Source organism: Pogona vitticeps, chromosome 1 (assembly GCF_051106095.1).
Source record: "Pogona vitticeps strain Pit_001003342236 chromosome 1, PviZW2.1, whole genome shotgun sequence".
NCBI classification, from domain to species: domain Eukaryota; kingdom Metazoa; phylum Chordata; class Lepidosauria; order Squamata; family Agamidae; genus Pogona; species Pogona vitticeps.
This window is the reverse complement of record NC_135783.1, coordinates 63,761,218-63,784,457: the sequence shown is the minus strand read 5'-3', so window position 1 is coordinate 63,784,457 and position 23,240 is coordinate 63,761,218. Positions and strand designations below refer to the sequence as shown.

The 23,240-nt window shown below is 41.8% G+C and overlaps 1 protein-coding gene across 3 annotated transcripts in view; it reads right to left on the bottom strand.

The window, feature by feature from the left end:
• Positions 1–265: 265 nt before the first annotated feature.
• FRMD1 (FERM domain containing 1) overlaps positions 266–23,240 on the bottom strand; it is a 59,162-nt gene continuing 36,187 nt past the window's right edge. For 2 of the 3 annotated variants that reach the window (XM_020808219.3, XM_072994057.2), the window contains 11 exons: positions 22,744–22,823; positions 20,664–20,740; positions 18,124–18,310; positions 13,733–13,888; positions 11,264–11,329; positions 10,857–10,925; positions 9,941–10,115; positions 7,400–7,735; positions 7,145–7,261; positions 5,046–5,125; positions 266–1,702 (listed from right to left, as the gene is read on the bottom strand). In XM_020808219.3, the coding sequence (XP_020663878.3) occupies positions 1,415–1,702; positions 5,046–5,125; positions 7,145–7,261; positions 7,400–7,735; positions 9,941–10,115; positions 10,857–10,925; positions 11,264–11,329; positions 13,733–13,888; positions 18,124–18,310; positions 20,664–20,740; positions 22,744–22,823 (1,631 nt within the window). In that variant the 3' untranslated portion in view covers positions 266–1,414. Of the gene's footprint in view, positions 2,007–5,045; positions 5,126–7,144; positions 7,262–7,399; positions 7,736–9,940; positions 10,116–10,856; positions 10,926–11,263; positions 11,330–13,732; positions 13,889–18,123; positions 18,311–20,663; positions 20,741–22,743; positions 22,824–23,240 lie in introns of all 3 variants that reach the window. The other variant, XM_072994061.2, reaches the window with a different exon arrangement.

The window sequence follows — 23,240 nt, the reverse complement described above, 5'->3', positions numbered from 1 at the left end:
CGCTTGCCCTAGCCCTCTCCTCACTATGAGATTTTCCAGAGACATCTCCCTGTCTTGCTTGAAAAATACTGATTTCCACTAGAAAAGTTCAAAAGAGAACTTTAGGCTCCATGCTAGGAAGTAAATGTTGCTTGATGAGTTGGTAATGACTATGCGTCTACTAATTGATCTTTATGGGGCCGAAGTATGAAGTAGCCCATTTGCATTACCTACCAAAGTTACAGGAACATTATTTTGTGAAATAAATCCAGGATTAGCTAGCCAATATAACCAGAATGATTAGTTTCCAGAATTAATTAACAAGATTACCTTCCTGTTAGTCAAAATAACAAGTACACAGAAGTTTAAACAGGCCTGAGTCCTACCGAAATCAATAGGGTTTCAATGCACACTCAATATATAACATGAAGTACAGAATATTACATTTGCAGAACTATGAGAAAAATCATGAGCTGGTCTTAAAGAACTTACTGACGGTCATTTCTAAAAATGCACTGACATTCTTTATTCATAAAACCATCCTGCCACTTTTTTACATGTTGCTCTGTCGTGCAACTCAGAACCTTGTGAGTATTCAGTAAATAGGCAGAATCTTATTGGTGTTCCATAAGGTTCACATAACTTGCCATGGCAGATTGCTGAGGTACTGGAGCACATATTGGCCACATGTTTACTGAGCCGCACAACTAATGCTGCGACCTGGCACCTCATCAATTAGCCACAGTAAGATGTGCATACCTTAAGCAAACACTCATAGGGTTCCAATTACTGTATAAATGTTGGTTGTTTCTAAAAAAATGTATTCAGTCAACTTCTTGGGCAGTTTTCAAGGAATGAAATGAGGTGAGGAGGAAACCCAAAGATGTACAAAACTTCAAAATCATCTCCCCCAATGACCTACTGTTGATCTAAATACACTCAGCAGTTATCAATAATTTTGGAATAATCATGATCAAAGACCTAAAACATTGATAGATTCACCTTCTCAAGAATCCAATGACAATAAAATTATAAAGTTTGTGAAGAAAATGGGAGGAGTATGTTAGATAACAATTAAAAAAACAGTAGACAAAATAATTCTGCATATTCTCCTAGCATGTGCAATGTTTTGCATCATTTGTTCACCAGTCTTTTCAGCAAGAGAAATATTTCTGCCTAGAGCACTGCTTAGACAGAGCACTGAAGAGGTTCTGGTTTTATTATTCATTTCCACTTTGTTCAGGTTTAATGGGCAGAACAACTTTGATAAGCCAAGAGTAATAACAATCTGGAAGAAAGGCTTCCCACATGATGAGGTATGTAGATATATACACAGAGAAAGAAAGTTGAAGAGAGGACATGGTTTCCATTTTTGATCGAAATCAGTAGTCATTCTATTTTGGTGGATGCTCTTCAGCAAGACCGTCCGAGAGCTTCAAACCACAAATTCCTCAGGGAGCTGATCTTCTCCCAAGAGATCCAAGGACAAACAGTTCATGGACCTCTTTCCATAGAGGGCCGACTTTGTTTTACAGTCAGCTGTTGAATACACACAGCCGTAGCCGGCCAGCTTATCCTCCAGACCGCAACCAAAAGTGTAGCTGTGGGACGTGTCTGAAGATAGGGTGGCACTTAGAGGTGGATGAAGACACTTGCGAAGCCGGATGTCATCTAGACTTTGACTGTGCTGGTCATGGCTCTTTGGAGCTGTAGGCTTTGCAATCTGCCAGTTTAAGGAGGACATGTATTAAAAGAAAACAGTCTTGAGCAAGCAAATGAGAAAAAAAGGAATACTGCATATACAGAAGCTCCCAGTGCACTTCCATCTCATCACAAATTGTTGACATTCTTCTTGCCCTCCTTTAAGGAAACTGTTTTAATGAAGAAGCTGTGAACCATTACAGAATTTGAAGAATTATTCAGCTATGGACGTCCACATTCATAGCTCTGCATGCGCTGCCTCCACTGGCATGCACAATGAGTCAAGGGTTGGGAGGGAATCACTTCCATGAATTGCCAGTTTGCATCTGGGTTGGGACAAGACAGGGAGCAAAAGAAATAAAGCTGTACCCTATGACTGCATTTAGAGTACAAATCTTTAATTGTAATTAGGGGGAGTTGAGATTCTGTTTTCACCTCTAAATCCCTACATTTTCGTTGTCACTGTCACATGATGACTGAACAGTCAGGCAACAAAGCTGAGGTTTCCCATGTCCTGCTGGAGCTTAATTGAAACTGAAGTTCTACAGCTAAGGCTAGGTAGCCTTTGGCCATCCAGAGCCACAGTGCAATTCTCAGTTCCAGCTAGAGCAGACACAGTGAATCAACTGCACAATGGTAAGTAAACACTTGCATAAGTTGCCCTGCTACAGTGGCCAAGAACCTAATGCTTAATACAATAACCTGCAACTAGAGTAGGCTCACTGAATCAGTGGGATTTTGGTGGGTCAACCCCTCTGTAAATGCCATTGGTTCAGTGGGCCTGGTCTAATTCCTACTTACTACACTGAACAACAGGATTTTAGCCAACGGATCTATTCTTACTGAAACTACCAGCTGCATTCAGTCCCAGATGTTTTGATCTACAATTCCCACCCCAAGTATGGCCAATGGTAAGGCACTCTAGGACTTGTAGGCAGGCTTTTGGCAACTGACTCTTGAAGAGTGGGTATTGTACTCGCCTATAGATTCTGTTTTCAAATTGCCTCTGTAATTTCTAAATCTGGTTTAAATGGATTTTAAAATCTGGTTTAAATGGATTTTAATCAAATTTTGTGTATTTACCTGTTCCTATTTTAATTTTTTAGGGGGAAAGAGTTACTTTAAATCCCTTATGAGAGAGAAAGGAAGGGTATAAATCAAACAGTGTGAGAACTAATTTATATCGACCGTAACAGGGCTTTCAAGGCAATTTAAGGAGTGGTTCTACCAGTTCCACAACAGCCCCCATGAGTTTCCATGGCTGAGTGGGGATTTTGAACTAAGTCTCCTAGTTTGTCAGTCTGTCTACTACACAACACTGGGTATCACAGATCATATAGAAATAAATACTAAAACAAACACACAAATAAGCAAGCTCTCGAAGTCTTGGGTTTATATGGGCAAAACTATCAGCTTAGGGATTGAAGTAAATGTTGTGGCGAATGAGTATTCCCTACAATTAACCCAATTTAATCCATTGTTTCATGTGCTCAACAATCAGACTTGCACATTAAGTCTGGGTTTACCTTCCAATGACCCATCGGCTCACTGAGATGAAACAAGCATGATAAATGTGAGATGTCTAATGAGATGGATCCTTTCCCTGTTAACCTTCTAATAGCAGGCAAAAGCCTTTGTATTCATGTAGCCCTCTGGGGATTAAATGGAATTAAGTATAATGCACTTACAACAAACAGACATACTTCACAACTTGGGAGAGCACCTCATCTTTAGAAAAGAAAAGGCACTCTTTTATCTAGTTTGACTCTTGTTTTCTCCTACACTCAGTTTTCTAAAAGCTCCAGGGCTTTCTGTCCTAAACAAGAAGAAATGTGTGAAAGTTTATAAATGCCTAACAAAATGAATTTTTAATTTCCAAGCAAGTGCTGTGAGACTGTAGCCTTAATCGCATGTTTAATGTTCCTTTGAAAACAAGGGAGATTGAAAAGTGCATTAAACTTTGTCTGGGCTGTGCCTACTAATTCATCTGAATCACACCTGCACAAACACATTATTTGGGGAGTTTAAACTATTCTGCTGAGCTTCACAGATTCTGAAGAAGTGAACTAAATTAATTTGTACTTGTCTTTTTTATATATAGCTGTTGACACGGTGAGCCCGGTTTTGTTTTCAAATTTCTGCTGTCACACTGGCAGTGGGAAGAGAGTGCATGAGTTGGGGTTGGAGATGAAACTTTAGAGATATTCTTTGCTGGGCAATTTGTGTTCAAACCACAAGCCAAAAATAAACAGCAAGTCCCACAACAGCCAGCAACCACATTTGCAACACAAAAGCATGAGCACTAGAGTATAAAGCTGAACATATTTATTATAGACCAAAGTATTATTTCTTTAAACACAGCAGAGGATCCTGCTGATAGAAACCACACCCAGTAGCAGAACCCAACCCTACACAGTCTTTGTTTTAGGTGATTCCCAAATTTCTGGAGTGGTTTAGAAATAGATGTTTCATAAGACAAAATCCTGAGGATTTAAATCCAGAACCCTTCATTCTTCTGTGGCATGAGTACTTGCTCATTTCCCTGCCACTAAAGCCCTACAGAACGTTGTAATCCCCTGTGCAATGAGAATTGTTTGAGAAAGAATGGGACGGGCATGCCAGCTCCTCTTTCTCCTCTCCTGTCCTTGGCACTCTGCCCATTGGCAAGGTGCACCCATCAACAGTGGGACAGCCTGCTTTGCTTTCTGTGGGCTCCCTGCCTGTGCAGTTCAGAGCCCTGACCTTCTAAAGGGTTTGATTCACATGAGGATCCTACAATAGTATAGAACGTGCCTCGCTCCAACAATACCCTCCTCCAACTTGTGGAGGGAAATGGAGATGATGAATAAGAGCTGTGATGGAGGCAACAGAACTAGTCAGGTCACATTCTTCCATTGGAGCCTGCTGGGCTTTGAAAATCCTGAGGGAAGTCTTTCCCTCAGTCCTGCATGCTGGGGACACAACACAGAGTTTCCTTGGCAGCTGCTAGTAGGGTGGAGCTCCCTTCCCATGGAGGACAGCCTAGTCCACCCTGTTGCTCTTCCATTGGAATCCAAACATCTTTTTTATTCAGGAAAGCCTTTGGCGATTAAGCTTGATTACTGCAGAAGAAACTTTTAACTGGATGGGTGCTTCCCTGACCCCATTCATTGATCTATTTTAATTACTATTTTAGTCAGCTTTATGTTTCATTAAACCTGTTTTCTGTTTCATTTGATTTTACCATGGGCTGCTTTTGAGTCCCATGGGTTTTGGACAAAGGCTACAAACGTGACAAAACAAGCAAACAAACAGTATACGTTCTTATAGTAATGCTGAGATTAGAACCCCTCGGGGTCCAAGGCTTAAATTAGCCGCCATCTTACCTGCTGAAGAGATTCCACACTTTGGCCTTTAATCTTTATTAATGTGACTTGTACTACTGCAAGATGATTCTTTTTAATATCTGGGGAATGAAAATATAAAAGCAGTTGGAATGGTAACAAGCCGAAAGCAAAACACACAGTTTGAAGTTTGCAGTGATAGGGCGGGATCCAGGCCTTGCCATACCTAAATCATAACAAAATTAGTTTGACGACCTCAGTGGGCCTACCTAAATTTAAGCATGATCCAACCCAGAGTGTAGACACAATCCGTAACATGCTAAGAAATGTAATATACAATGAAATGAGAAGCTTAAGGTAGTGGTGGAGAAGTCATCCTAGAAACTGTAGGGCTGGCAGTTTTGAAGGCAGTTTCCTTGCTCTCTAGGAATAAAATGGGTAGTAAAAGAACTGTATGTAGCCACCTATATATGTACATTTCTAAAGAGGTAGCCATGCTGGTTAATTTCAGCCTGCTGTGGGGTGGAGTGGAAGCTGGGGGCTGAGGACAAAATATTGCGGCACCTTAAAGACTAACATTTGCTTTTGTGTGAGCCTCTGTAGATTGCGGCTGGTCCATGAAGGCTCACATTGAAACAGTCTTTAAGATGTCAAACTAGTCTGCCTCCCTCCCCCACTTTGTTTTGTTTGTTTGTTTCTTTGGCCATAATATCTCTTGATGAGCCAGAAAGCAAGTGCAAAGGCAGGTATGTCTGCATCAGGACATCACCAAGGCTGGGCTTTGCTGGATCAATTCAATCGCCATTGCTTCAACAACTAGACAGATGCCCACAGCGATTCCAATCCATACCCACAGAAGATCTGAGGACACTCAAATCAGTAATGGGCAAATTTTGCTCAAAGGTCTCTTTCTTCCAACGACTGATGAAGTGGACATGTCCACAAAAGCTCACATTAAAAAAATATAAAAGTTAGTCTTTAAGGCACCATCACAGTTTTGTTTTTTGTTTTTACTTTTTTTTTTAAAAAAAATTTGTTTTCATCTACAATCCTTATTTCAAATCACTCTGTGACTAGGAAAGGCATTAAAAGTGGCCATCTGGGAGTAATAAATATTCTTTACAAATTGTATATGCTATATATACACAAGACTTCAGTATCAATATCAGTATTAGAGCTGTTGTATCCAAAGTCAAGACAGTTATGGTTGATTTCCAGTCTCCTGTAGGAGAGGAGCAAGAAAATAAATATTGCAAGCCATCCTGGTGGCTTGGTAGTTCCTACATCTGGTCCTACAGTTAATGAATACACCGCATTTAACAGCAGATAAATGATAGGCAGGTAAAGCATATTCACTCACAGATTTCTTTCTCATGGGCTAATCTGTCGGGGCAGATTAGGGTGGTGTTTGATGCTGCTAGTGGGTGGAGCCAAAGTCAAAAGTGGATAGGACCATCCTTTTTCTCCTCCTTAACTGCTGATATCCCCTCCTGTGGCCCACTGTCAAGAGGGGGATGAGTAACTGACCAACAGCACAGCATATTTGAAGTCAAGCAAAAGGCTCCATAAAGGCAGGCCAATGGCCATATGTGGTTCTAGGGCTCCAATGTCAGGTCTGCTTTGAATTGGTCAGATATGCTTTGACTTGGGATTCCTGCATTGAGCAGGGGGTTGGATTAAAAGGCCTTATAGGCCCCTTCGAAATCCATTATTCTATGAATGCGCCCACCCTCCAAGATAAATGTAAATAAGTAGTAAATTATTTTCTCAGGGAAATAGCAAAAATTTATGTTATACAAAAACATCTTCAAAATATGTACATCTGAAAAATCCAAAGTTTGGGACAAATTACTCAAATCCAGTTGGTTCAGTTACAGCTCACAGTTTCATATTCCTTTGCCCCAATGATATTCTCAAACCATAATGCCTTTATATACTCCCTCCTGTATTTTCCTGCTTCTCCCCAAAGCACATATTTTCAAAATTGGTCAAAGTGAGTAAATGGAATGTCTTATGTTGAACTGAACTTTACTGCCCAAAATCTGATTTGGACAGACTGTTAGGAAGCATCAACACCTAAAAAAATTGTGAAACACAGTGGAAGACTGAAAAAATAATGACATGTCCAGGCATCCTCTCACCTTGACAGCAAACACCATCTTCTACATGAGAATCTGTAGGCTTCTCATGCACACCTTCTTCTAACTCAGACTCATCCACAGGTACCTCGTCCGGCCCATCCACTCCCAATTCCACCTCTGGAAATTATGAAAAAGAAGAGACTTGCCTTTTTCTAGATGCACTCAATTTATCTACCCCAACCACCACCATTCTTTATGTGGCTGGCCAGGAAAAAAAAAATTCCGGCAGGCTGCTCCATTCCTTCCACCTCTTACCATCATCCTGGGAGTCCTCTTCTCCTCTCTCTTTGCTGCCGCTGCCAATGCCAGAGCTGCCACAACTGAGGTTTGAACTGCAAGACTGCTCCTTTAGATGAATGCGATCCAGGCCAAAGGGCTCGTCCACAGACATCTCTACAGATATCCGATGTTTTGAGTCGGCCTCGATGCCAGATGTGTGGGAGCTGCCATGACTGTCCGTTGACTGTCGAGATAAACGGTTGTTTCTACCACTTCCTCTGCTGCTTCCACTGCCATGAGAATGTTTGTCAGAGGGGTCAAGATCCATCTCCAAGGTGTCACTAATGTAAGATTCCCGGTATCGTTTCTTTTCTGGCAGAAGAGAGTAGGATGTGGGGAACAGTGAGGGGAATTTAATACTAAGTAGATCATATCCAAAGTGCTCCAATAGATAAACACTATTTTCTTGAGAGAGGAGGAGGAGGAGGAGGAGGAGGAGAAGAAGAAGAAGAAGAAGAAGAAGAAGAAGAAAAAGAAGAAGAAGAAGAAGAAGAAGAAGAAGAAGAAGAAGAAGAAGAAGAAGAAGAAGAAGAAGAAGAAGAAGAAAAGAGAGGGTGGGGAACAATCAATTAAATAATTAAGGAATTAATATCATAAAATAGAATTCCAGAGCCGTGCCATGCCATGCACAAGTGCTCCTCTTCTTTATCTAACCACATCCCTTTTGCTCAGCTATTCCTTATTTTGTTTATATATGTGATATATTGTATATCCTGTCTTTCCTCTAAAACTGGGGTGCATTTTGCAAAGCTGCATGCAGAAGGAAGCATAACAGCTGAACAAATTCACTGGGGGCCAGGGCAGAAATGAGCAAAAGGATGAGTTTCTGATCCGCAGCATTCAGTCTGAAAGCAGAACTGGTTTTGAGGCAGACCTTTTAATGTGGATTGCAAATGACCCTTTGTAAGGAGAAACAACAAACAGAGGCCTTTCCAGAGACTCTTCTTGCTAATCATTCTCAAACCAGGCACTGGGAGGTACTGAGGCGCCTCTTAAGTCTCATAGACAAACTCTGAAGCAGGAGCAAGGGTTCATTCGAATGCTGAAGGTGCGGGTGGTACCAGAGACATTTTCCTCCTGGCAATACTGCACCTGGGAGATTGCAGGGGTTGGAATTCCACTATTTCAAGTTTCTAAATAGGTGCCTTGGGGAACACTTGGTTGAAAGCTGGCTGAGAATTGTAAGAAATAAACAAGCCTGTGGCCAGATGTGTTACCAGCCTTATCGCTCTCTGGTCACAGGAGTCTCCACAACACCATAACTCTGTGTGATCACCGCCATGCTTATGTAGCTTTTGGCAGCCTTCACATCACCTTGCCTGTCCTCTCTTGTCATTTTCATCTGGCCCAGGTAAAGCGAGCAAAAGGAAGTGCTTAACACCATGGAGGGCAAAGGTACCCTACCATGTTCTCATGGTTTCTTATTTTCAATGTTGTACATGTGTTTTATAACTGAAGTGTTTCATGGGTAGATTTAATTAGAGAATTGGATTCCAAATGATCTGTGACTTTAAAAAAAAATAAGTTGACTAAACTTTAAGATTTTTAACAATTGACATATATGAAGAGATGTCAATGAATAACCTCAGGTACCTGACAGATAGGGGAGAAATCTGTGGTCCTCCAAATGTTGCTGGACTGCTATGTCCACCAGCCATAACAATAGATAGAATAGTTAGGAAGGCCAGGGAGAGCCGCCCAACAACATCTGGAAAGCCACATATTCTGAATTTCTCCTATTAGCAATTGGGGGACAACTTATCTCTTTAATTTCCACCAGTCCTGTTGTGATAGCCTCCTCTGGATGGAAGGGACAACCCACATAGATCTCTATAAACAGGACAACTGCCCTAGATTCTGGAACCCTAACCTGGCCTTAGGGTAGCTCCACTCATAATGATGCCCAGCTGTTCTGATCCAACATGGCTCAACATCTACGAGCCTTGCCCCTTCACAGAATGGGAGATTTGACCTGGTGAAAGGGTGGAATATAAGAGAGTTTGAGTCCACATCCCTTCTCCTGCTGGGACTTCATAGTACAACCTCCTCTATTGGGGGTTATCAAAACTCCACACCCTCTAAAGAATACTCACCTTCACAGCAAGATTCTCAGGGCTCACAAACATACTCAATTGCCTTCTGCCCTTCCTCCTCCTCCTCAGCACTATGAACTCACTCAACAGAGTGAACACTGAACAACCCACAAGCCCCCCCACCTCCATCTGCCTGCTGCTCTCACTGGTACTATCAGTTCACCTATCTCTTCTGGAGCATGTGCGAGGGGCGCATAAGCAGGTGAGAACGGTAAGCAGTCAGAAGGCCTGTAGCAGAGACTTAACAGATGCCTAACCATGCCAGCCACTGACTCCAGCCCCCCACTTACTGAACTGTGACTCAGAGCAATTTTCCAACTTAGCAGACACCTCAACATTTTCCAAAAATCAATTATTTTATATCCACACCATATTTGCTGGAAGCCTTTGCCTTTCTCAAGTGTAAACCCTGGCCATCACGTACCTTCTGCATCTTCCAGCATCTGGATCTGCTTAAGGACCGGCTGGATATTAAGGAACAGCCTATGGCTGTTGCTGAGCAGCTGCAGCAAGTGGCGAGACCGAAAAGGGCAACCGGTATAGTAAACCAGCTTCCGGGCAGAAGGCAAACCGTCTGGCTGGATCACAAATTTTTTCCCCTGGGTGAGAAAAAAACACAAATCGAAGCCAAGCAGGCATGAAAACAACATGCAGAAAGTTTAAAAGGAGGATTTAGATCAGAGTAGGTTATACAGATCAGGCAACAAACAAACAAACAAACAAACAAACAAACAAACAAACAAACAAACACACACACACACACACACACACACACACACACACACACCCTGCAACAACAATGGTTTAAACTTAACAAATAAGAGCAGATTATTTTAGACCGCAGTGCCCTTCATCACCAGCCAACATTACCATGGGTGAGCAATAAGACCTATCTCGCCTTGCATTGCTTTCTATGACTGGCATTGTCTTCTCAGAGTCTGGAAGAATTACCTTTTTGGCTATTACTTCCAGCCTCCCCCAACCAGCATGGCCAGATGTTGCACGAGGTGTCTGAATACAGACACCTTGTATTTTCTTCCTGGAGACTTTCCCCAAATCTGAGCATCTTTCAGAAGCGGGGCAAACCCTCTGTATCCTGCATGCAAAGGGGATCAGTTTAATATTGTGCAATATTGCATGTCCACCCAAAAGTGAGACTCACTGAATTCAACAGGGATTATTCCCAGATGAGTGTGTATTGGGCTGTAGCCTCCTAAGTTAAACATGCTATTAAGCTATATTTGTTCTCCTTCACACACATATACCCCCCATGCATTTGCTCTGTGATTCTATTTGCAGGTGGGCTAAAAGAAAACATGGTTTAATTCTGAAGAACTCACCAAAAATGCAAGTTTTCCTATATATGACCAGGGGAAGTCATAGAGTAACTGGCGAACGTGGTTCACTTCCTAGAACAGTAACAAATGCATAAAGGGAAAGAAACAATGTTCTGGTGAGGTGGGTAATGCAGGAATACAAGAACATTTGAAGATGCCGAGAAAGAATTCAGATCTACAGCACAGACAGAGAACCTGTGGCCCTCCAGAAGTTGAGTGAGTTCAATCCACCCCTCATCAACCCCATCCAACACATGTCCAATGGTCAGAGACGATGGAAGTTGGACAGCCGTATGGCCCCCATCACTGATCTAAAGAACCGAGTTCACAAGCAGAGGTTCAAGGGCAGTGGGATAAACAGGAGAGAGAGAAAAGCAGAATAAGAACTCAAGTATTTCCCAACCTCCTACCTGATAGATGTGCATCCCTTTAAGGGTCAGACCCAAGATGATTGTGGGGCGGTCCTCTTTCTTATCCTGTAAAGACAAAAGACAGGCCCAAGCTAACTCTGCATGCATGATTCTTTGATATAACTGGGTATGTTATTAGCCTATCAGGATAGTTTGTGCTTTAGACTGTGGTCTGGCACGTGGCCCAGGTGTACACCTAGAGTTGTAAGTAAAAGCTGCCACCAGAGATTCTTACAACCAGTTTCATTGATTCTATGAGCTACACCCTTTCTTAGAATGTGCCAGACACATTCAGACCTTCATAAGCCTTCAAATATATGACTGAGAGATGCCAGAGGAGGGGCTGGCCTTGAAAACTTGAAAGTTTTAGCTGAAGGTTTGGAAAGCTGTAACCTTCCAGATATACTCAGCTTACACTTCTGAGCAGCTCTAGCCCATCTGGTTAAGGTCCAAGCATGATGGAAGTTGTTGTTCAATAATATCTAGAGAGTTACACATTCTCCAGTCTTGTTTTAATAGGTGTGGAATCCAGACAGATGTGACAAAGTGATGTATGAAGAACCAATCTAGCAGAAGTTATATCCGCTGGTAGGGATGGATTTTTTTTTGGAATGAAAGGACTTCTACTTTCATAATTGCCCTCAAAGTGGAAGGAGGTAGAGCAGCCTCCTCACCACCATGCTGTTCTTGCACATTCTTCATCTTTCTTTGGTAAGAACGCATCCTGTTCACCTGCTGTACTATGGGAATCACTGGATTACCTGAGATTTGCAAAGGTGCGTGGGAAAATAAGTTCATACAGTGTTCTGAGATTTGTTTGGTTTTGACTGGTGTTACATGAAGAAATACATGAAGTGTAACTACACTGTCAACAAAAACAAACTCATTTATAAATTGCTTATGTGACCACACTAACTTGTAAATAGCTTTTTGTGACCATTGTTTGCAATGACTTTTGCTGCCTGGATTAGCAGCTAGCTCAGGGTTATATCCATCTTTCCATATGGCCTACTATAGGAACCTACGGTCCTCCTCCTTCCTCCTCATTTCAAGGAGGGTAATGGTGAATGAGAACTGTTGAGTGGATGTACCTGCATACTAAGTGAGCACACAACTCCACACCTCAGTATTTCAAGTCAGACAGGAATTGAGGAACAAAGCAACCAATTACAGATCTTCTCCATTCCTGGGCACAAAGCATGTCAGAGCTTGCCGCCTGTATCCCTGCTAGCTTATATTTAGAGACATCTAAATCAACACACCATTTAAACTGGGGGGAAAAATGCAAGAGTGGATAAATACCATACAAACAAGGTTTCCTTAATAGCAATCATATTTGAAGCCAGTGGTGAACAAGGCTTCTTCTACGCTGCATGGGGAATCCAGCCCCTGACCGAGCGTCTTAATTCACTGAGCTATTCAACCAGTTCAAGGTTTCCCAACATGCCTGTTAATTATTTGTCCAAAATATTGTGACACTTTCCAGGGTTTCTTCAGTACAGTATATGGCACTCAGAAATGATTTATCAGTCTATTTCTCTGGGGGCACTCTTGGATCACATGGCTTTTCTGGCTCTTTTCCTATACAACACAGTGGGGGATTGAACTTCTGCTGTTCTGACTCACTGAGTTATTCAAGTAGCTTATGGTTTCCCTATCTGCCTACTAAAAAAGTAATGGAAAGCCAAGCATGCAGAGTTGTAGTCCGTTCCCTGTGATTCCTTCACAGTGCTTAGTTTCTAGTGGATTAATTGTACTTGATTGGAGTTCACCTTTCCTGGCAAATTGTCCTTCACTATTCATTATTACAGCTAGTACCAGTGGAATTCTAACCAGAGACTGGACTACAACTGGCAGAATACCCCAGCCAGCAGGGCCAGTAATTAACAAAAACAACTTTTCTAATCTCCGAGTCTTGGCCTAAGACAGAAGGGGTTGGATCCAGAATTTCCTCTTTCAGATGGAAAGCATCTTCTGTCCATAGAAGCCTTTTACATCAGTGCTCTTCAATATATACATGTGACCACTACTGGAAATCATTCATAGCTTTGGAGTTGAAAGCCATCAGTATGTTGATGACACTCAGTTGTATAACTAAATAAGCAACCGGAGGCAGTTGTGACAGCTCTTAGCCATTGCCTGAAGGCCATGGTCAACGGTCTGAAGATTAACAAACTGAACCTGAGTCTGGAAAAGCCAGTGGTAATTCCAGTCATTCAACAGCTGACAAATCCAGGTGCTACGTCTCTGATGGTTCACAAGAAATATAATAATAAAAACTGTATCTTCCCCTTTTCTGCTGGCAAGAGCATTTTTAGTGGAATTTTGCTCCCTCCCCCCTCAGAAAAGAAGCTGGGTCTAACCGAATATTCATGGTTTGATCCTGGTTTTGTTCCTAGTTTCTCTCCTTTTTTTTTAAAGAAAGAAACTCCAGATAACATTCTAACATACGGGAAAAGAAAGTTCAACCTTCTGCAGCCTGTAGAAGTGGACCGGCACATCTTCCAGCAAGCACGACTCCTTAACATATTTCAGAATAGCTTCTTTGGTTGACAGGCCTTGCTGCTCTCGGTGCATCTCTGGAGCATGCTTCAGGATATAATCACTCCCTCGCTTTGCAATTATCTGCCAAGGGGGAAAAGAGACAACGTCAGCATTTCCCCCAACTTTCCTTCAACTGATCTACGAGAGAAGACAGCTGAGATTCATTACAAGGTATGTGAGAGTCTCAGACAAAGGAAGCCTCCCCCACCTCAGAAATTCTTTAGACTAATGCTGAATGTTGCATGGCAGGAATCAGTCTTCTCTTACTTGATACCTTCCAGGATTCTAGACAGATCAGATGATCTTCTGAAGTCCTTTATTTATTTGAAATATTTGTTACCCCACCTTTCTTCTTCATAAGGACTAGAGGCGGCTTACATCATTAAAATACAATGTTTAAAGCTAAAAAAAAAGTAAGTATACAAATGCTAAAAAGGATCAAACAAATACCACTCTAAGAAAGAGTAAACAAAAGCAGCACCAAAAATACATTCAAAGCAGTTAAGGCACAACAATCCATTAAAAAGCCCACTCAGCCAGTCACTCAGGGAAAGCTTGCCTGAAGAGAAAGGTCTTCGCCTGCTTGTGGAAGGACAGCAAAGATGGGGCCAGCCTGGCCTCCCAAGGGAGGGAGTTCCAAAGTCTGGGAGCAAACATAGAGAAGGCCCTTTTGTTACAGTAGAGCTATCTACTGCAGTGTGTGTGTGTGCGCGCACAACCACCCCTGGACTTTGGAGGGCTATACTCCCTCCTATGAGCTCACCACCCTAAAATATTTTCTTTTTAAAAAACGGGCTTCCTTTCTCTCCCTTGATAAAGTCCCCCTGCAGCCTTGAGAAGCAGATTTATTTAAAATTACATGTTGGGGGTGTATGGGTGCCAGGGTGCAGTGTATCCCAAAAACATGGAGAAATGATCCCCTGCATTCCCTAGGTCAGTGGTCCCCAACGTTGGGCCTCCAGATGTTCTTGGACTACAACTCCCAGAAGCCTTCACCACCGCCTCTCTGGCCAGGATTTCTGGGAGTTGAAGTCCAAGAACATCTGGAGGCCCAAGGCTGGGGACCACTGCCCTAGGTAACACAAAAGAACATATTTAAGCCAAAAAGTATTCTCCATTTAAAAAATTGGGAAGGTGCTAGGATTGAATTTGGGGCCCTGGTGCTCTTCTCTATTAGACATTTGTTATGCAAGCACATGGGAAAGGATATTCACAACCATGTCGTTTCCCCTAAAATAAGCCCATGTAATGTCTACATTGAGATTTTTACAAGCCATGTCTACCTGCTTTTATTTTCCCAGCAAATTTAACCCACTGTTGCTTTTAGATTTGTTTCAGTATCATATATAATTTCCAAATTATTGCAGTTTGATTGTGAAATAGTTTCACTTGTATGCCCTAAAATCTGAATAGGATCAAGGCTGGTGTATTCATTAAATAAATATATACTAATTTATTTCTATAAAGAACAATCTACTGTATAACCTTCCAGGTGAGTATTAGGAAACTTTAAATTGTGCTCCTCTTTAATTACAAAGCAATACCCATAACCAAACAAATAATTGAGAAAATTTATGGAAACTGTATTCATTATTTTGATATACAGTCCTCAAGCAGGATAAAATATTCAAGACAGGATAACGGGAATTGCAACCATTGTAAACTCTTCTATTTTACCAAAGGAAGCATAATATTTTACGGATTTCTTTCTTTGCAGACACCACATAATGAACAGGAACACTGCTCTGTATTTTCTTTGTTATCTAGCCATCAGTGTGACTGACACAAACCAATACCGAGAATAATAGGAAGTACAGGAGGAAGAGAACGCTCCCCACAGACTGCCTAGGTCAATACTACAAGGTGGTAAGACTACAATTTTAGATTACGATTTTTAGCTTCCATGCCTTTAAAAGAGGTAAACCTGGCAGATTTCTGTCTGTCACAGTGAAGGAGTAAGGCGGGAAGCTCCAGTTCCATGCAGCTATTAAAGCTACACTGATATCTTTCATGAGCAACCTAGTGAGCAGAATGACTTGTCTTATCTATTTATTTGTAGGTAGCTTTTCTCCCAAGAAGGGCATTCAAGGTGCCTCACAACGTGCAAGCGAGCAGAATTAAAAAATACAATAAATAATATATTATAAGGGAATTAAATCATCATCATAATTAAAAATGCATTAACTGATTAAAAATATTTAAAACTTTAAAGGGAGGAGGACCTCCTCTAGAGTTTTAAGAGCCAAGAAGGCTTACATGGAAACTTGGAAAGTCTTTCTGTTTTTAAAGGCAGGGGAAAATCATAGAGCACACGGACCCTCTATCCAGGCCTTCTCTTTTGCTTTTAAAGATAGGGTTATAGAAGTATGATAGATTGGGCCAGCAGGTAGTTGTGCTGAGGATCTCTGAAAAGAGGCTTTCTGTAGGTGCCTGTAACAGAAGCTAAACTACAGTCACCTGGAGCCATCTCCTCATGTTGAGGTTTTATTTAAAACCACAGCATGATGATAAATATCTGCATCCAGGTAGGAGATATCCCTTCTGGGTTGTTTGAGAATATGTGTAATAAAAGGTTTGCTGTTGTTTAGCTTGCATATCTTAGTTCCCTCCTGCCAGACCATCACTCAACATTCAAGAGGCACTTAGAATCAACTTTTTACAGGAACACAGTAAGCCTGTATTACACCCATATCTTCTATTGCTTTAATTACAGGGAAGCTCCTTCAGGTAGCCACATTATGTATCTCTTTGTGTCTCTCATCAGACTCCACACACTTTTAATTATCTGGCTGCCACAGGGCCTGATCTTTCTTAACTCCTCAGCCAATCACCATGAGTCTAGGAACCAGACTCCCAAACAAGATTGCCTGCTTGATACTTCATGTCTCCATCCCTTGCTATCATCGTTATCTTCATTCCTCACAGTGTGCTGCCACAATCCTCAGCCAAGGTACTGAAGCAGAAGGATTCCATCCATCATCTCACTGCCATGCCCTGAAGGCAAGGAGAGGCACATCCCACTGTATGCCAACTTCCATTTTAGGCAGTAAATCCCCCTCTGTTTCTCTTTACTTGACGGAGAACCACCACTGGACACTGGTGTTAGTAAGCTTTAAAAACACGGAGTGATACGATCCATCTCAATAGTCCATTCTCACTCATCTGAGAATGACAATTCTAAGGAGGAGGCAAGAGATGGCTGAGACAGAATTAGGAAGAGAACGCATGAGTGTGAAATGTTTTCACTTGTTTATGCAGTCCTTTAATTTTCATAGTACGGCTGGATGCCGACTGCACCCAATACTGCACTCATACCAAGGGAATTCCCTGATGTCTTCTTCCTGGTGCAGCTTCCTGTGCCTCTGCAGAGCTTCTTATGAGGTGCTGGGTGACTCTCAGTGGACCAGAAAGCTCTCACAGAATTACGGAATCCTACTAGCACAAGCTGCTACCAACGCTGTGCACCTCTTATCACAGCCCTGCCCCACTCTACATCCCAGAACCTTCCTAAGGATCCTCTCGGTGTCTGAACAGGCATTGTGAAGAAGAGGAGAAGGAATGGGTCAAAGGCGACAGTAAAATAAGGAGCATGCTTACAATGTATTAGGCAGAAATTAATGCAATACAAAGCGCATGGCAGTCATGAGTTACTTAAAAATAAGAAATGGAGTCCAATAAAAGCCTTCAGCCAACAGAAAGTCTGTCAGCAAAATAAGAGGGGTAATTATTCTTCCTCAAGTACGGCCATCACTGCTCTTCAAAATCTGCTTCCACGTGTTGGGATACCTTCTGGAGTAGCTCTGGGAAGGGTGTGGGGACACAAACACAAGATGAACTCAGATAGCCTCTTAACTGTTGGACTATTCAGGGGACTAGATGTGTTGCAGAGTCAAGAGGATGCATGTGAACCCCATCCATGAATGTTCCAGTGCACTGAGCCAGGTCAGAGCCTGTCGAGCACTGAGCACAAAGGTCTGCAGAAGACTTTGTATTTACATTCCATTCAGAATCCAGGCACAGAGCCCCTTTGGTTAAGACTTAACACGCGAAGATCTGAGAATCCACATGCAACAGGATATCAGGGCACAGGGCTTGCATGCGGGCTCCTCTCCCTGCCATCCATTTAGCCCTACACACCTTCAGGCAAACATATGAACGAGTCCTCTTTGTGTAAAATTAGGAGACTAGTTGGAGTTGAAGGAGAGCGAAGAAGAGAAGAGGAAGTTTAAAAAGGGAAAAAGTCCAAAAAGTGAGGTCCTACTTGCAGCACTTGAAATCCTAATGCTTTTGTTTCCTACTCATACTGCAAGACCTACCCACTGTGGGAAGTAAGTCTGGGGTTCAAAGTAGTTCCCTCTGTGGAAGTTTTCCCGGTAGTCTCCCACGTCAACTTGCAAGCCATAGGCAGCCAGCAGGAAGTAGATCTCTTCTTTGTCCATGCAGCGAGACCGCAGGACCTGTTCCCTGAGATGACAATAGTAGTAGTGCCGTGCCACCTTGTCACTGCAGAAACACAAAGACGCAATGGGTTAAAAGTGCAAAAGAAGCTAAAGGAAGACATTTAAGCCCAGTTCTATTGCTAACGAATTACCAGTCTGAGGAAAAATCTGCATGTGCTGCTTTCTTTATTGCTGTTAACCACTGCGTACATTTTTACTAAATGCCCCAGATATCCTTCTCAGGGACAGGACAGAATGGCTTTCCTTAGTTTATATAAACTTTGTGTAGTAGATAAAATAGATGGGTTGGAAGTTTAGCTAACCATCAGTCTACACGTTCTTGAAATAGGCAAAGGGGGCAACACATGGGGACATGCCTTTAATTCTTCCCTCCTTATGTTTTCACCTGATTAAAAACTGTGCTCCCAATGTATCAAATTGCTGTTGTTGTTCTGTGTCCTCAAGTTGGAACCCACTTACAGAGACCCTAATAGGGCTTTCAAGTTAAGCGAGATATTTAAGAAGCGTTTTTACCAGTTCTATTCCCCCAGTGAGTTTCCATGGATAAGACAGGATTTGAACCCTGGTTTCCAGAGTCTTAGTCATTACACCACACAGGTTATTTCATGTAACAAATGGCAGTGTCAAAAAAAACCCCTCTTCCTATTTATGCTAAGAGAACCTTTTTTAAAAAACTTTGCTCATTTGATGCTTAGGGAAGGTAATTATTGTCAGCAGACCAATTGAGGAGATAGGATTTAAACCTCTAAACTCCCAGAGTCTCAATCCAGATCATGTACCTGATGCTTCCTTTTAGGTAAACAAAAAACAAACACAGTTCTGTATTCTACAGCCATTCTGCTGAGCTCTCAGAGAATGGAAAATCCTGTCAGCTCTGTAATGGGGAATTGTGCTGGGTGGGTTCACTTCATGGACATCACCAGGCTTAATAGCAACGCTTGAGCAAATGCTGTGATCCTGCATAAATATATTGGTGAAAGTTTCCTAGAGAAAGCTGAATAGGATGGTTGAGATGGAGGTGTGGCATGAAAGCAGGGTGGAGCCAAGAGGGATGGTCCTTTTCTCCTCCTTTTGTGCTTGTCACTAGGAGACAATGTTGTGTTTTTTTCATGGGAGATTCTGGGAGTTCATATAGGCATCCTTCAGTCTCGAAAGACTATAGTAACGTGCTCTGTATTCTGGGAGTTGTAGTCTGAACAACTAGTGTTTCCAAAGCTATGGTCAGTTGTTGGAATTGACTGAAGAGGATTGGACTGAATCCAAGTTATCTAATCACATCTGGGAAGATATGGTACAAAGCTGAATTCTCCTTCCTCTTTCTAGACTCCAGTCACGAGCACTGGAACTAGTCCTTTCCAAGGAGGGAAGACAGAGCCAGCAATTCTGTTCCGAATAAAGTCTGAATGGCATGTCGACAGGCGAGTTATAAAGAGGACAAAAAGACAACTGTAAAACAAAGCTGCCTTTCTAGGATTGTGAATGGGGATAGTTACTTTAAGGCAGGCTGATAATTACATGCTTTTGTTTTAATGAAGAAGCTTCTGAAAACAGCGGAAAGGAAGAATGAAGGGAAAAGGGGAGGATCCAAGTGCAATCCTTCGGACAAAAGAGAAAAAGCTTTGTTCAGGCATAAACACAAAAATCTTTAGGCAGCTTAAAAGGTTATGCTTAATTTCAGTCCTCCTGAAAGCTTTGTGCTTTTGGCTTAGCCCGGAGCTCCCCATCTGGAGTTATGATGCAAATATATTCTGTCAATTGCCCATTTTGAAATCTACCAGCTTTTGTTCTGGACGGCAAGGTGGCTTCATGTTGTACGCGTCCTATGTTCCACATGCACAGGGCCCACTCAAAGGCAGCTAGTTCCCCTTCCCCACTCTTCAGAGACTTCTGTTCTCCGTTATTAGAATTTTTTTCCTGAAAAGTACCTGGGGTTGATGGTGCAAAAGCAAAAAGGAAGTCACAAGCTCCATGCTGCCATTTGTACCTGCTTTTGCATTTTATGGCACACCAGCACGGAAGGGAAGGCACAGTAAATGCATGTTTGGGAGCGGCAGCTCTGCAATTATTTATTTATTTAATTAATTACACACCTATATTCACTAGGCACAGTGACGCAAGGTGCGGGTACTCAGGTGATTATGTCCTTCTGGTCTTAATCCTCTGATTTTACACTTTACATTAGCTGTCCCCAGTCTGGCATCCTTTAGACATGTTAAACCACAGTTCCTATCATCCGAGCAGAGACACTCTATAGACAATGGGAGTTTTAGTTCAACTTATCTGTAGGGTACCAGTTTGGAAATGATGAACTAACAGAGTGCCACCAAATGGAAAGAGTACAAAAAGAGAAAAATCAAGTGAAATCCAGTTCTGTTCAAACATTAAGACAACTGTACCTTATTACCCGTCCATTTTCCACATAGTACTGTACTCTGAAGAAAGTGACCAAAGGAGGGCTGAATTTCTCTGTTCCCTTTCAAAGGAGAATGGCAGAAAAGGGAAATTAAACATAATTCATTATCCAGGCAGTCTTATTTCTCTCTCATCCCTCAGCATTTTGACCTACCTTCTTCCTTCCTTCCCCATCATGTAACATTTTCAACGGTCAATCCATTTTGAAGTCACATCAGCACCAACCATCAAGTGGTTCACTTCAATAACAACGGTTCACTGGTACCAATAATGCTTCCAGCTTCCCAACTTTCCCAGTCCCTGCTTCTATTACAAAGACTGAGAAACTCTGGTCTGTGGACTGCTGCTGGTCCAGTGTGTCACAACTGCAGCAGGCAGAGCTGTGGTGGTGGTGGTGTCTGAATTTTGGCAGGGGCCACCCAGACTGACCCTCGGTGGGCAGGTTCATAATGCAGCCACAACCACTAATAAGTTGTCTGCCTCTGTAATACATGCTTATTCATAAGTAAGTTCACTGTGTCCAATCCCAAGAGCAGATTGTACTACTGTACTTGGAAATTTTTAGTATGCAGTGAAATCCCCTGCAGTGTCAGTTGAACCAATTGTTTTGAATTCTATTTGGAACACAGAAAACAAATTGGTTCCATCATTTATTTCCATAGGAGTATCTTCCACTGAGTAAAATAGGCCTTATTTCTGAACAGTCATTTATAGTTTTCTACTCCATTTTTAAAAAAATATGAGATACAGGGAAAAATATGCAAGCAATGAGTCCACCTCACTCATTCAGAGAAGCAAACCTTTTTCTGCCATTTAATACAATTGATGACTTCTTCAGTATTTTTTTTTTAGTTGAAATATAAATAATGGCCAGAATTCAATTGGCTATTTATGCTGTAGTAGTGAAGTACCACTAGTTAAGGAGCCACTGCTTGCATTCCTCATCCTATATCAGTCATGTGGCTTGGTGCACAATGAGGAATACAAGCAATAACTCTGTAACTAGAGGAAATCTGCTATTATGATTCACAGAATTGCACTTATGCTGCCATAAACAGTCAATAGGATTCTGGCCAATGTTATTTAAAATGCTGGTTAAAAATATGTATTTTAGGGCTTTTGTGCTTAACAGTGATGTTTAGTATCCCCAGCATATTGGTGGCACTTTTTCAATTGGCCTTTGCAGCTGTTGTTGTTATGTGCTGTCAAGTTGGAACTGACTTATAGTGGAACAGCTTTACCAGTCCCACATCTCCAGCGAGTGGGAATTCAAACCTAGGCCTTCAGAGTTCATCACTCTATCCACTACACCACACTGTCACTTTGTAGCTATGCCAATCATGAGAACTTCCAGCTACTAATTGTTGCAGATTACTGTTCAGACAAAGCCAAAAGAAAAACTGGCCACCTTTTCCATGTTGTACAGAATCATTAGCTTACGCCAAAAATTCTGGCTATGGATCATTAATAAAGTACATAACTGAACTAACTGGCACATGCTAAACCTTAGTATATTTAGTATAGTATATTTATAAGGCAATACTGCAAATTATCAAAGAATCAGAGATTCGTAGAAGGAGACTATAAGGTCACTGAGTGCAACCCCCAGCTCAGTGCTGGAATCCAAATCAAAGTGTATCTGACAGATCGTTGTCTAATTTTGTCTTGAATGCCTCCAGTGTTGGAACTCTAACTACCTCCCAAGGTAACTGGTTCCATTGTTGTACTGCTCTAACACTTAAGATGTTTTTCCTGATATTCAACCAAAATCTGGCTTTCTGTAACTTGAGCCCAGGACATTATGTGTTCTGCAGATCCTGTATCTCCTCTTTATGACAAACTTTAAATTATTTGCAGAGTGCTATCACATCTCTCCTCAGTCTCCTTTTCCCAAGGCTAAACATGCCCAGTTCTTTCAGTCTTGCTCCAGTTTGTCAACATCCTCCTTATAGTGTGCTGTCCAGAACAGGACACAGTACTAAAGATGAGGCCTATTATGGGATAGTATCAACATGCAACACTATCAAGGATTCAACACCAAAAATGTACACTAATGGTACTTACTTTGTTTGTTTCTTTCTTCCACTCCTTTGGGAAATATTTGCAAAGCTTCTGCTGCAGGTCAATAAATACATACTCATTGTCTAAAAGCAAGATAAGAATAATGAATAGAAAATGGAAGGTTTCAGGTTCAGAGTATGACATTATTAGTTGTGTGTATTGAGCAAAAGTACCTACTTCTCATGACATGTTGTTGATGTCATGAATGTTGTTTTTGCCTTATTTAATTATGTAGTTGATGTCTGCTGTAATTCCAAGCTACAGTATATTTCCTTACAAACTGGCCACTACCATCTTACAAGCCCCACTGACAATTAGGGGTACTTATTACCATGTTGTTCCTGCTTATTAAGGACAGCCTGGGATTAACTGAGCCACCAAACATAGTAATTGTTTACAAAACAATGCTTCCTGGGAGGGCAATTGAATATCAACAGAGGTCTTAAAGGTCATTTCTAGATGTGAAATGCTATACTGTCAATAACTTGTTGTCTGGAAAC